Raw genomic sequence first — 14,594 nt, 5'->3', positions numbered from 1 at the left:
TGTATTTTTTTGGTTCTAATAAAACCCCATGACATTCCAACCATGTGTGTCAATTTGTACCTCTCTATCTACATTATTCCGTGATTTATTCAGTTTTCAAATTTATAACGACTTTCTGATCACCCGGTAGATAAGGAACAGCAAGGGGTCTAAACACTACCTTGGGGAACGCCAGAAATGACTTCTGTTTTACTCGATGACTTTCCGTCAATTACAACGAACTGTGACCTCTCTGACAGGAAACCACAGATCCAGTCACATAACTGAGACGATATTCCATAAGCACGCAATTTCACTACGAGCCGCTTGTGTGGTACAGTGTTAAAAGCCTTGTGGAAATCCATAAATACGGAATCGATCTGAAATCCCTTGTCAGTAGCACTCAGCATTTCATGTGAATAAAGAACTAGTTGTGTTTCACATGAACGATGTTTTCTAAACCCATGTTGACTGTGTGACAATAGACCGTTTTCTTCGAGGTAGTTCATTATGTTCGAACACAATATATGTTCTAAAATCCTGCTGCATATCGACGTTAACGATATGGGCGTGTAATTTAGTGGATTATTCCTACTACCTTTCTTGAATATTGGTGTGACCGGTGCAACTTTCTAGTCTTTGGGTACGGATCTTCCGTCGAGCGAACGGTTGTGTATGATTCATATGATGTAGCAATAACGGTTCTTCTTGTTCTGCCTCGTAATTCAAAATGATTGTGTCTAGGGTCAGAACTTTATAAAGACGTACTTAATAGCATTTTGATTCACCTTCAAAACGCAAAGCAGCTGCGGTTATGTGCGACGTAGTCACTATAAGTCCTTGATAGCTTTCCAGACTTACGTGACGGCAGATGTCTACTGACAGGTCACCCATCTGCAAGTTACCTGATGGTGTCTGACGGAAGGTACTTTTGGAACCACTAACTGAGCCCCCCTTCCCTGTTCCACTTGTGAATGGCGCGTGGGGAAAATGATTGCCTGTAAACCTCTCTCTCACACTTACTCTGTTTTTTTTTTTTATTTTCGAGCCATCAGTCATCTGACAGGTTTGATGCGGCCAGCCAAGAATTTCGCTCCTGTGCCTTCCACTTCATCTCAGAGCAGCGCTTTCAACCTACGTCCTCAATTATTTTCTGGGTGTATTCCAATCTCTGTCTTCCTTTACAGTTTTTGCCCTCTACAGTTTCCTCTAGTACCATGGAAGTCATTACCTAATGTCTTAACAGATGTCCTGTCATCCTGTCCCTTCTCTTCGTCAGGGTTTTCCACATTTTCCTTTCCTCTCCGATCCTTTTCAGAACCACCTCATTCCTTACTTTGTCAGTAGACCCAATTTCCAACATTCACCTATAGCACCACATCTCAAATGCTTCCGTTTTTTTCTTTACCGGTTTCCCCACAGTCCATGTTTCACTATCATACAATGCTCTGCTTCAGAAGTATATTCTCAGAATTTTCTTCCTCAAATTGAGGTCTATGTTTGATACTAGTAGACTTCTATTGGCCAGAAATGCCCTTTTTGCCAGGGCTAGACTGCTTTCGAGGTCCTCCATGCTCCGTCTGCCACTGGTTATCTTGCTGCCCAGGTAGCAGAATTCCTTAACTCCGGGGGAGAAAGGTGGTGATTGCTGACTGAAATTTCGTGAGAGGACGCGTCCGCAGCGAGCAGCACCGTAGTTTTAATGACGTCCACCCCGAATCTTGTATCATGTCCGTAGCACTCTCTCCCCTATTGCTCGATAATACAAAACGTGCTGCTCTTCTTTGAACGTTCTCGATGTACGCCGTTAATCCTATTTGGCAAGGATCGAACACCTCGTAGCACTACTCTAAAAGAGGACGGACAAGAACAGTGTAGGCTGCCTCTTTAGTAGATGTGTTGCATATTTTAAAAGTTCTGTCAATAAAACGCAGTCTTTGCTTCGCCTTCCTCAGAACATTGTCTATGTGTTATTTGCAATTTAGCTCTTTCGTATTTGTTATTCCTAGGTATTTAGTTGCATTTACAGTGCTTGGATTTGATTGATTTTATCGTGTAACTGACGTTTAAGGGATTCCTTTAGCTGTAATGTTGATGAGCGCACACTTTTCATTATTTAGAGTCAATAGCCAATTTTCGCACGATACAGATATCTTTTCTAAATCGTTTTGTAATTTGTTTTCATCTTCTGATGACTTTACTAGAAAATGAACGACAGCATCACCTGCAAACAACCTAAGACGGCTGTTCAGCTTGCCTCCTCAATCATTTATATGGATAGGGATCAGCAGAGGGCCTATAACAGTACCTTGTGGAACGCCAGAAATCAGGTCTCTTTTACTCGATGACTTTCCGACAGTCGCTACGAACTGCCACCTCGCTGACAGGAAATCAAGAATACAGTCACGTAACTGAGACGATATTCCATAAGCACTCTATTTGATAACAAGCAGCTTGTGAGGTGTATGAAGTATGACAGGATGCATGTGGTACGCAATAATGTCTACCACAACTGTCGAGGTGCCTCCCATTACCACCACACGCCCCAAGGAAGCCCATGTGAATGTCTCCCATAAGATAATATTGCTCCGCCGGCCTACGTCGTTGGCTCGGGGCATGGTTCGAGCAGCCGCTCGCCTGCACGATGGCGTATTGGGACGCGACCATCGACCTGTTGCATCAAGAAACTAGGTTCCTCCGACCAGGTGACACGTTTTCACTGAACTTGGGTCCAGTCTCGATTGTCCTGTTCCCATTGCAGTCGTAACTGGCTATGTCGCTGAATCGTCTCCTGTGATGTCCCTTGAGCGCTAATCGGTGTGCTCCGAAACACTTGTGCTCTGTCGTCAGGCCTGTCATATATTGCGAGCTATCCTGCTGTACAGAGACAGAAAGCGCCCGAATTCCACGTTTTGTGAGGAAGCATGGACGTCTACCATGTAGACAGAGATATCCAGCTAGAAATGATTTTAGAGTGTATGGGTACCACATGCTCCCAGCCAAAATCACAAAAATATGCGAGCGGCCATATGTGCACTCTGCTTGCTCGTCATCAATTGGCTCGTGAACAACACCGGTCATTCCTGTTCTGTATCATTGTTAGTGACTTGAGCTGGTGTCCTCATGCTAACATAAGAAAAAGATAGTAATAGTTGAGCCCAAACAAAGCACCATCTCCCCGTGCAAATACCTGCGCGCATCCGAAAAAATTAATGTTACTTCGTGGAACAGCGACGGTGTGGTATACAACCAGTTGCTTCCCCGACGTGTAACCACCATTGCTGAAATACAACTGAGAAGTCTTGCGGCACGGTCCAAGAACAACGTCCAGGAACACTGCATGAAGTCATGCTACTCCACGATAACGCCTGCCCGCATTCTGCTACACTAACAAAAAACACTGTACTGGAGTTGGGTTGGGAAGTCATTCCACACCCACGTTATTCATCTGATCTTGAGCCCTGAGATTTTCATATTCTCCGCTCGATTTCGAACAATCTTCAAGAAACTTCCTTACCGGATTCAAATGCTCTCCGAAGACGTCTCGACGAGTTCTTCACCTCAAAACCACTTGATTTCTACAGTCGCTTAGTTGAAAAGTTACCCAATCGCTAGCAGACTATTGTAAATAGTGAAGGAGAATGTACTCGTATTACTGATGACTAAAGTCTCTGTTATGTGTATCTCTTGTGTTTATTAAACTTACGGAGAAACGTTACGAAATTATACAGCAAATCAGTACTTTTTTTAACATAATTTTATTTAATAAACTGTATTCACACAATTACGTCACATTAATAGGAAACAAAACTCAATTTATAATTAACTGTGAAGGTTATAAGACAATCACACTTTATAGTGGAAACTGTTGAAGTACTCTAGCAATTATTATGCAACTTGTTTTAGTTTGAACGACGGACTTTACGCGTTTCTAGGAGACGATCTACAGCTTTATTTCTCGGCGCCTTGTTTTAAACCCTCATTACAAATAACGTCCAGGTATATTTTGAATTTGATTTTGTAGTTTCACTATTGTCAACGTAGTATTTTAAGTTTCTCTTTGATATACGTCCGGAAGCATGTGACGATTATTCTTTTTATTTTGGCCTTTTCTGGTAATAAAATGTTCCAAATTTGGTTTCAGCAAGTATACTACATTATTCTTGGGCAAGGTTGACATCTGCTTCGAGTCTGAACAGCTCCTTATTTACAAATGTTGGATGGGTTTGTTCATTGCAGTATCCATGACTTATTTTGAGTGCATAAAGACTAATTTGTGAGCTAGGCTATCTGCCAAGTTACAATTTTAGATTTGTTTACTGACTGTCAGAAATATTTTATTTAGCCGTTGCTTTGTTGCTATTATCTTATTGATAACTTTCTACCAGGAGGTCTTCATACCACTAGTGAGGAATTTAAGGTGATCATTATTTCAGATGATATCCTACTGAGGAGTCGGATTCGGTTTGGTCTTACTCCCTTTATTAGGCGACTGTAAATGGTATTTTTTTTTTTTTTTACTTCTTATCTGGAAAATTTGTTTTACTGTAAACGTAACTTACCCCTTGAGTGAAAACTTAAATGTGGTTTAGTGAATGTGGTATAACATAACTGGCTCCTAGATACTTGATAGTAACCAGAATCCTCTTTTAATTTTCGTATCTTATTTCTTTGCACTGCGTTCGCTTTATGTCTTAGTTAAATTTTGCCTTCCTCTTTCTATGGGTAAATACTGTGGCTTGCTTCTTACACTGATTACGTACCTTTTTCTGGAAAAACCATCCCAAAACTGAAATGATAATTTTAGCTGTGGATTATATTACTGGAAATATCTGAGTAATGTATCAAACTGTTGACAGTGTGAAAGACTTCGTAAGTTTCGTTTTTTATATGGTGCATCGTTCTCTATGACTATGAGTTTTTGTGTTGCTTCAGAGTTGATCATTAATAGTGCGCCAACCGGTTAATTTTGTTCGGGGGGAAGAGCGTTAACATTCAGTACTCAATATTGTTATCATTTCTGCTTCCTGGATGGCAGATCCGCATACTATGCTAGCAACTGTTGTCTATAAATGTCCAAACACGTTTCAGCACCTTTGTGCCATCCTAAGAGGGTACTTTTGTTCACATAAGTAAAACGTAAACATGTTTTAAGTTATAATTAAAAGCACCTTTGAGCTATTATCATAGGGTACTCTTATTCAGAATTGTGAAATAAAAACGTGTTTTAAGTAATAATTATACTTACGAAATTAGGCGTAATGCAGTTTGTGTCTGTTACTGTTATTGCCTTAATTTTTCTACACTGTTAGGTTCTGTTGGAGTCTCTTTACGTCGCTATACGCTGGTATTTCGTCATCTGTAACAGCATGATGTTACTGCAAGTTCGTTTGCGACTGTATATTGCGATTATGTTGAATTAGTTTCGAAATGTTCGTTGACACCTGCATTCTCATTTGTCGTGAACATGCAGACACAAACACGAACCTGTTTTTAAGGAAGTCCACTTGCAAGCTACACTTCTTCACGTCACGGAACGCTGTTAATGTTACTGCTGTGTTTTCAGCCCTGTTGATGTTCACTTCTTTTCATATCAATTTGCCGCCAAATCTGAACTTTGTTTACTTTCTCTGCCCCTCTGCGCCGCGCGGTTGTCTCACTCTCTCTGTCTCTCTTTTGAGTGTGCTCGCGTTATTTTATTAGTTTGTGTTATCTTTTCTCTGTAGTTCCTTTGCTATGTTAAATAGTACACCATTGCACAGTGCAATGTAATAGTTTATAGTCCTTCTCTTTCCGCTAATGCCTTATGTATTTCGATTTTTTCTTCTATTATAAATATATGATATAGGCTGTCGCTGGATTTCAGTATTTTTAAATCTGTTTTTATTTCTGCTGGTTGACTGTTGTGGGCTATAAAATGGTCAGTAAATGTGCTATGGCAACTCCTTCTTTTTAGGACTTGTTTTAAAGTTCCTGCATGTTTGCCCTTTGTATATTGACCGACAAAGTTGCATTATGTCTGTAAATGCCTGATCTGTTGAAAATGTCTGTGGGTGTTTCCTGTATTATGTGTTTGTTTGTGTTTTTATGTTTGCTCTATATCCAATTTCAAGTCCTTGTTTCTTTAAAATATTGCTTCTCCTTTCAAATATTTTGATATTGTAGCTGGTTATGAGCCGTTTTGTTTTGTGCACAGTATCCAGCTCTGTTGTGTCCTGTGTGAGGTCATTGTGTTGAGTGTTCTGTGTTGTTGTGAAAGGTCTTGTGTGCGGATAGCTTGTTCACTCCCTTTCTTCTTGAATGTTTTTTGGGTTAATTCCTCTGTCATATGGGTATCATAACCATTGTCCACTTCAGTGGAGATTTACAGTAAACGTTTGGGCTGATATACATTACTGGCCATTAAAATTGCTACACCACGTAGATGACGTGCTACGGACGCGAAATTTAACGGACAGGAAGAAGATGCTGTGATATGGAAATGATTAGCTTTTCAGAGCATTCACACAAGGTTGGCGTCGGTGGCGACACCTACAACATGCTGACATGGGGAAAGTTTCCAACCGATTTCTCATACACAAACACCAGTTGACCGGCGTTGCCTGGTGAAACGTTGTTGTGATGCCTCGTGCAAGGAGGAGAAATGCGTACCATCAAGTTTCCGACCTTGATAAAGGTCGGATTGTAGCCTATCGCGATTGCGGTTTATCGTATCGCGACATTGCTGCTCGCGTTGGTCGAGATCCAGTCACTGTTAGCAGAATATGGAATCATTGGGTTCAGGAGGGTAATAAGGAACGCCGTGCTGGATCCCAACGGTCTCGTATCACTAGCAGTCGAGATGACAGGCATCTTATCCGCATGGCTGTATCGGATCGTGCAGCCACGTCTCGATCCCTGAGTCAACAGATGGGGACGTTTGCAAGACAACAACCATCTGCACGAACCGTTAGACGACGTTTGCAGCAGCATAGACTATCAGCTCGGAGACCATGGCTGCGGTTACCCTTGACGCTGCATCACAGACAGGAGCGCCAGCGATGGTGTACTCAACGACGAACCTGGGTGCACGAATGGCAAAACGTCATTTTTTCGGATGAATCCAGGTTCTATTTACAACATCATGATGGTCGCATCTGTGTTTGGCGACATCGCGGTGAACGCACATTGGAAGCGTGTATTCGTCATCGCCATACTGGAGTATCACGCGGTGTGATGGTGTGGGGTGTCATTGGTTACACGTCTCGGTCACCTCTTGTGCGCATTGACTGCACTTTGAACAGTGGACGTTACGTTTCAGATTTGTTACGACCCGTGGCTCTACCCTTCATTCGATCCCTGCGAAACCCTACATTTTAGCAGGATAATGCGCGGCCGCATGTTGCAGGTCCTGTACGGACCTTTCTGGATACAGAAAATGTTCGACTGCTGCTATGGCCAGCACATTCTCCAGATATCTCACCAATTGAAAACGTCTGGTCAATGGTGGCCGAGCAACTGGCTCGTCACAATACGCCAGTCACTACTCTTGATGAACTGTGGTATCGTGTTGAAGCTGCATGGGCAGCTGTACCTGTACACACCATCCAAGCTCTGTTTAACTCAATGCCCAGGCGTATCAAGGTGGTTATTACGGCCAGAGGTGGTTGTTCTGGGTACTGATTTCTCAGGATCTATGCACCCAAATTGCGTGAAAATGTAATCATATGTCAGTTCTAGTGTAATATATTTGTCCAATGAATACCCGTTTATCACCTGCATTTCTTCTTGGTGTAGCAGTTTTGATGGCCAGTAGTGTAGTTAATGACCGGTTAATAGACGTGTTACCTGCTTCTTACCCACTGCTGTATACTTCCTGCGAGAGATACTCTCCATGTTATTAAAGGTATTCCAGTTGAGCTATTCGCGTGTTTTTGGTTCCAAAACTATGTAGCTGCGATTCACTTTACACATATTGGATTCTCTGCCTTGTGATGACCGAGTGTTGTGTGATGTCCTTAGGTTAGTTAGGTTTAAGTAGTTCTAAGTCCTAGGGGACTGATGACCATAGATGTTAAGTCCCATAGTGCTCAGAGCCATTTGAACCATTTTGAACACATATTGGACGTCAGAATTTCTGTAGGATGACCTCTGCGACACGGAAAGAAAGAAAAACTGCCTCTTCACTCTTACAGAAGTGTGTCTACTTGGGTTCTTATTGTCATTACTTATTAAAAACTCTCACACTCACCCCCTTAATTTTCAACTCAGCCATTTTCTAGAGTAAGGTTCTCCGACCTCAAATTGACACGTTAACTCTTCTTCGTTATCCATAGAAGTCTGTATCATCATAGTCTAAACCTCTTATATGGTTGCTTACTGCAGGCGGATTTCAGTTGAACATACTGTTAGAAGTAGTTCGCTGGAGCTGCTCCGAAAAACGGCATCTTCAGTGGGTAGGTCATAAATGATAACCGTGAGAACTGTGATGCATCAGTTTTTATTTAGCATTTTTTTGTGTACATAATACGAATCTGATGGCATGTACAGGTCAAGATATTATAACTGAGGTGGATTTCTAGTGGCCATATTTCCCGTAGCCTCCGAGTCCTCCAAAGCCACCGCCGTATCCACCACCGAAGCCGCCGCTGTAGCCTCCGCCGAACTTTCCTCCGAAGCCTCCTCCGAGTCCTCCTCCGAGACCTCCTCCGAGACCTCCGCCGAGACCTCCGCCGAGTCCGCCGTGGCCGGCGCTGACGACGTAGGGCACTGGCCGCTTAACGACGTAGGGCTGAGGAACTGGGACGGACACTGGGGTGGGGACCTTGACAGGGACGGGCACAGGGTTGTCTACAGGGACAGGGTACGGCTGCGGTACGTGGACGGGAACAGGCCGCTCCACGGGGACTGTGACTGGGACTCTCACCGGCACTGGGATGGTCCTCTCCACGGGCACTGGGACAGGGACGGGGACTCTGTTGACAGTCACCTGAGGGGCCCCACCACCGATGCCAGCTCCAATGCCGCCTCCAAGTCCGCCGCCGAGTCCACCAGCGTAGGCGCCTCCGTAGCCGCCTCCATAGCCGCCCCCATACCCGCCTCCATAGCCACCACCATAGCCGCCTCCGTAGCCTCCACCGAAGCCGCCACCAAATCCACCAAGAGAGCCAGTCAGTCCTCGCTTCTCCTTCACCTGCTGCTTCTCAGCCAGGACTGACAGGGCCAGACCGCACAGGTACATGCACACCTTATGGCCAGATGCAAATCAGATTACAACAGTGCAGAAATAGCTCTACAGACTTTCCTTTAAACAGTAAATAAATTTAATGTAGCATAATCTATATTACGTCACTAAAACATTATGTACAAAATTCTCATGGGAGCTAGATGACTCACGAAAATAGTGGAACACCTATAAAAAATTTGATGATCACAAATAAAAAGTAATTCAAATCAAGATGACAAAAAGTTTGACTTAAACGAGTCACTAATCGTATTGCTGGCTACTGTTCACTTTTCATCATCTATGTCTTGATTTTAGCAATGATACATTATGTTCTCTTTTTGTTAGAACTTTACGTACTGTCAGCTTTCACATTCGTAAGACCCACTGAAAAACCTATTTGAGAAATGATACAAAGACTAAATATTGATCGCAAGCCTATTAGAACAAAACACGGTTTTTTGAGTGAGTTGTTTGTACTCTGAAGATTACTGCCAGGTCAGAGTGGTCAAAGATGAACTGACAAAGAAATACTGTGAATAAGGATGTAGTCTGTTTGGGGCGTCTCAATTCAGTTCTTCAGGATGTGTGACTACATCACGATGCGATGAAAATACTATCATTCTGGCTGCTATTGGATGCTTCCTTCATTAGGGTGACTGTGGAATTTGTGATTCGCATGATAGACACTTCGAGAATATCGAGACGAAGTAATATTCTGTGTGAGATGACACTAAAAATATGCTTTTCTCACAGAAATTCTTTCGATAATGCGTAAACCTTCGACGAACCAAGAATGGGTGCATACATCTCATGCAAGGGTCTTACAGAAGAGAAAAGCTAGATCACGTTTCCACTCTAACTGACAGCTGCACTTAGTCTTTTTTTCACCGGTATAGTAAGCGAAGGAATATCACTAATTCTCGAGTATTTGCTAGTCAGTGAAATTTAGAGTGTAAATCTGCAAGTAATTAATATATTGGATGACAGTGTTGCTCCAACAATGTGCTGAAATTGATTTACAGAGTGTAACATTTTTAAATAGGACTGTCGAAAGTATTTACAGAGTAAACGCCGTGGTGTGTTGCGCCTTTGGAGCAAACCTCTTTGGTGACACGCAGAACAAGTCCACAAGACAAGGAGGGGCAATAATGTGCCTGTAGATCTGTATAGAATCTATCCGCGGCAAAAGCATTAGTTTGCCAAAGGAAGCACGCTGTTCTTTGAGCCTACCGTCACGAGAGAGACGTAGTCAATCAAAAGCACGCATATTAACATAAGAAACCGAAAAGTAAATCAGTAGGTAATACTTAATTTGACCTCTGGGAATGACTATAATGAAACAAATAATGTAAGACTGCATACACTAAGTTACTTCTGGTATTAAACTTAGTTCGAATGAAAAACTAGAAAACTCACTCTCTACATCTGATAATAATGTTAGTCTATTGACTGAGAAACAAGAGCATCAATTTTCTTTTTTTAGAAGGGTTTCGACCGCTGAAGGCATTACAGTTGTATTCACCGACACGTATTTCTTTGCTTCAGAATAATTGAAACGATCGTATTCCTTCGGCAAACCGAGTACATGAAAGTTAAATAGAGTAAAATCAGTGTTACAGTTAGATGTTGAGGTCGTAAATCCAGACGGTCAGCGTTTGCAGTATTCTGAGATTCTGAGTCTCTGGCATTGCTGCTGGTCACATTTTGGGATTGATAGGGGGTAAGTGCTACAAAACAATCACAGAAACGCTTACAAAGAGCTACAGGTATAACCGTCGAGTGTGTGTAACTGTCTTAAGTAATCTCACGACAATCTACACTCCTGGAAATGGAAAAAAGAACACATTGACACCGGTGTGTCAGACCCACCATACTTGCTCCGGACACTGCGAGAGGGCTGTACAAGCAATGATCACACGCACGGCACAGCGGACACACCAGGAACCGCGGTGTTGGCCATCGAATGGCGCTAGCTGCGCAGCATTTGTGCACCGCCGCCGTCAGTGTCAGCCAGTTTGCCGTGGCATACGGAGCTCCATCGCAGTCTTTAACACTGGTAGCATGCCGCGACAGCGTGGACGTGAACAGTATGTGCAGTTGACGGACTTTGAGCGAGGGCGTATAGTGGGCATGCGGGAGGCCGGGTGGACGTACCGCCGAATTGCTCAACACGTGAAGCGTGAGGTCTCCACAGTACATCGATGTTGTCGCCAGTGGTCGGCGGAAGGTGCACGTGCCCGTCGACCTGGGACCGGACCGCAGCGACGCACGGATGCACGCCAAGACCGTAGGATCCTACGCAGTGCCGTAGGGGACCGCACCGCCACTTCCCAGCAAATTAGGGACACTGTTGCTCCTGGGGTATCGGCGAGCACCATTCGCAACCATCTCCATGAAGCTGGGCTACGGTCCCGCACACCGTTAGGCCGTCTTCCGCTCACACCCCAACATCGTGCAGTCCGCCTCCAGTGGTGTCGCGACAGGCGTGAATGGAGGGACGAATGGAGACGTGTCGTCTTCAGCGATGAGAGTCGCTTCTGCCTTGGTGCCAATGATGGTCGTATGCGTGTTTGGCGCCGTGCAGGTGAGCGCCACAATGAGGACTGCATACGACCGAGGCACACAGGGCCAACACCCGGCATCATGGTGTGGGGAGCGATCTCCTACACTGGCCGGACACCACTGGTGATCGTCGAGGGGACACTGAATAGTGCACGGTACATCCAAACCGTCATCGAACCCATCGTTCTACCATTCCTAGACCGGCAAGGGAACTTGCTGTTCCAACAGGACAATGCGCGTCCGCATGTATCCCGTGCCACCCAACGTGCTCTAGAAGGTGTAAGTCAACTACCCTGGCCAGCAAGATCTCCGGATCTGTCCCCCATTGAGCATGTTTGGGACTGGATGAAGCATCGTCTCACGCGGTCTGCACGTCCAGCACGAACGCTGGTCCAACTGAGGCGCCAGGTGGAAATGGCATGGCAAGCCATTCCACAGGACTACATCCAGCATCTCTACGATCGTCTCCATGGGAGAATAGCAGCCTGCATTGCTGCGAAAGGTGGATATACACTGTACTAGTGCCGACATTGTGCATGCTCTGTTGCCTGTGTCTATGTGACTGTGGTTCTGTCAGTGTGATCATGTGATGTATCTGACCCCAGGAATGTGTCAATAAAGTTTCCCCTTCCTGGGACAATGAATTCATGGTGTTCTTATTTCAATTTCCAGGAGTGTATATTAATATTACTAAACGGTTATTCCGAGTCATGGTTAATGGTTCAGAAATGTCAGTTACAGGTTGTCTACATAACGGCTTCCAGGGGCAATAAAAATTAGATTTTCAGTATTTCGCGTAATTGTTGACCGAATGTAAAAATTTAAAGGGCTAACGTGATCTACTCATTAAGAGCTATAATCTTATGTTAAGGGTGTAACACAATAAGGCAAGTGTTACAGTTAGAAACTATGGATTTGTCTTGTTGCAGCGTAACCCAGAGCCCAAAAACAACCAGACTATATTTTTCCAGTATTTGAGAATGAGAGCACTTAGTGACTTGCAAAAAACTTTACTCATAATTTCAAATCTTTAGGAGAATTTTTGTCGCTAACGTTCCCACAAAATAATGAAAAGAAAAAGTCGCTGACAACATTTTCACTGTTCATGCTATAAAACTGGCACATCATGACGATTTAATTTATAACTTCTTTACTACTAACTCTATTCACAACTCATCCACATATACCACTGAATAAGAGTTTGTAATTGTACGACACATAGTTTACGAAATATGACATAATTAACATTAATATGCGTGAAAAATTACTTTTTGCTTAAAACGGAGCGCAAATTACCCAGAATATAGTCATCCAGTGTTTCATAATTTGAGCATTTAGCGACTTCCAACTAACTTTAATCATAATTTCAAACCTTTTCTAACCTATATTTCGTTTACAAGCTTAACGTTAAGTATTTCATCCATGAACTCATTTGTGAAGTAAGCAGCGATTTGAAGGTGTTTTGCACATGGGAATTCCATTCTTTAAGGGGGTCTCCACAATGAAACTTAATTTTTTTTTCAAAACGATTTTAAAACTATTTCAAACCTTTGGAGTGTTTACTACTATATCTCAAAACGATTTAGCTGTTTTTGAATTACTGTATGCCTAAGAAATATTTGAAATATGGACTACGTGAGGGACTGTGGTACACTAATAGCTACCAAAGTGGTTAAGATAGTACCAGTCTACCAGGGATTTTTGTCTGAGGCATAGCTGGCAAAATGCATAATCGGCAAAACACATACTCCAGGTTTGTTGCCTGTGCGTGTGCAATGACCTCGCCTTCCTTGGACACGAAAGCTTGCTCTCTTAGAGTTTGAAGACGGTGCAGTTTAACTTCGAATACGAATCACTCTGCTGCTGTGCATATTCTGCATTAGCAGACGAAAGCATGTCTTGAATGTCAAGAAAATCCTTAGATCTGTACACGATGGAATCACAACGGTACGGACTTACAGCACGATACTTATTACCGAAATCACCAAAGTGTATTCTGTAAAAAATAATTACTAAAGTGACTGAAACCTTCTCTGCTGAATAAGTAGCTATGTAGATACATGGGAAATCCTTTCTTTTGCAAATGTGCGAGAAAGCTTAAGGCAGTATGCTGACATTTCTACCGAGCACGAAAGAAAATTTGAGTACATTATGCCTAGGGCACAAAAGATTTTTAGGTATCATATCACGTCATAATGTAATAAAACTATACTGGAGAAACAAACGTTTCGGCCACGGTTACAGTGACCTTCTTCTGAGTCTGTGTTCAGGCTTAGACCCAGAAGAATGCCATTGCTACACCGCGGCCAAAACATTGGCTACTCCAGTGCAGATTTTTAATTTTATTTATTTATTTTTTTACTTTATGACGCAGTACGATACTTGGAAAACTTTTATGTCAACTGATTCTGACCACGAAACCCTACGCAGTTGTAATACATATATGAATTGATTACACACGAACAACGTCTAGATACGGTACATAAAGTAGCAAATGATTTGTGGCTGTCCTTACCAGGATCCTCATTGCTGCTGCTGCGGTGTTCTGCTGTTAGCAAGCAATGACTGATGCCTTCCCTGCCGCTTCGGGCGGCTTATATACCATTCTACGTTGGCCCCCACCTTGCACTGCGTCCATTAGCCGCTGCTTCTGGTGCGTCCACTCCTCGGAGCGTAACCGTTTGGCTTCCTGAACACGGGCAGCAGTTGCAGCACGCGGCAGACAATTGTCTCACGTAATACACCTTCACTTCACACCGCTTTTAATCCAAATGCTTACTTGTGCTGTATTTACACGGTAAGAAATGGCTTGCTGCGTACTATCAGTTTCTGCTCAAAAAATTCTGTA

At 43.3% G+C, this 14,594-nt stretch overlaps 1 protein-coding gene across 1 annotated transcript; it reads right to left on the bottom strand.

Moving 5' to 3' along the window:
- Positions 1–8,442: 8,442 nt before the first annotated feature.
- On the bottom strand, positions 8,443–14,366 carry LOC124777632 (glycine-rich cell wall structural protein-like). Its single transcript, XM_047253105.1, has 2 exons — positions 14,262–14,366; positions 8,443–9,205 (listed from the first exon to the last, which is right to left on the bottom strand). Exons 1-2 carry the CDS (start codon positions 14,271–14,273, stop codon positions 8,537–8,539), a joined length of 681 nt encoding a protein of 226 aa, XP_047109061.1. The 5' UTR covers positions 14,274–14,366; the 3' UTR covers positions 8,443–8,536.
- Positions 14,367–14,594: the final 228 nt, after the last annotated feature.

This window comes from Schistocerca piceifrons, chromosome 2, assembly GCF_021461385.2.
Source record: "Schistocerca piceifrons isolate TAMUIC-IGC-003096 chromosome 2, iqSchPice1.1, whole genome shotgun sequence".
NCBI lineage: Eukaryota > Metazoa > Arthropoda > Insecta > Orthoptera > Acrididae > Schistocerca > Schistocerca piceifrons.
This window is presented reverse-complemented; position numbering and strand designations above follow the sequence as displayed.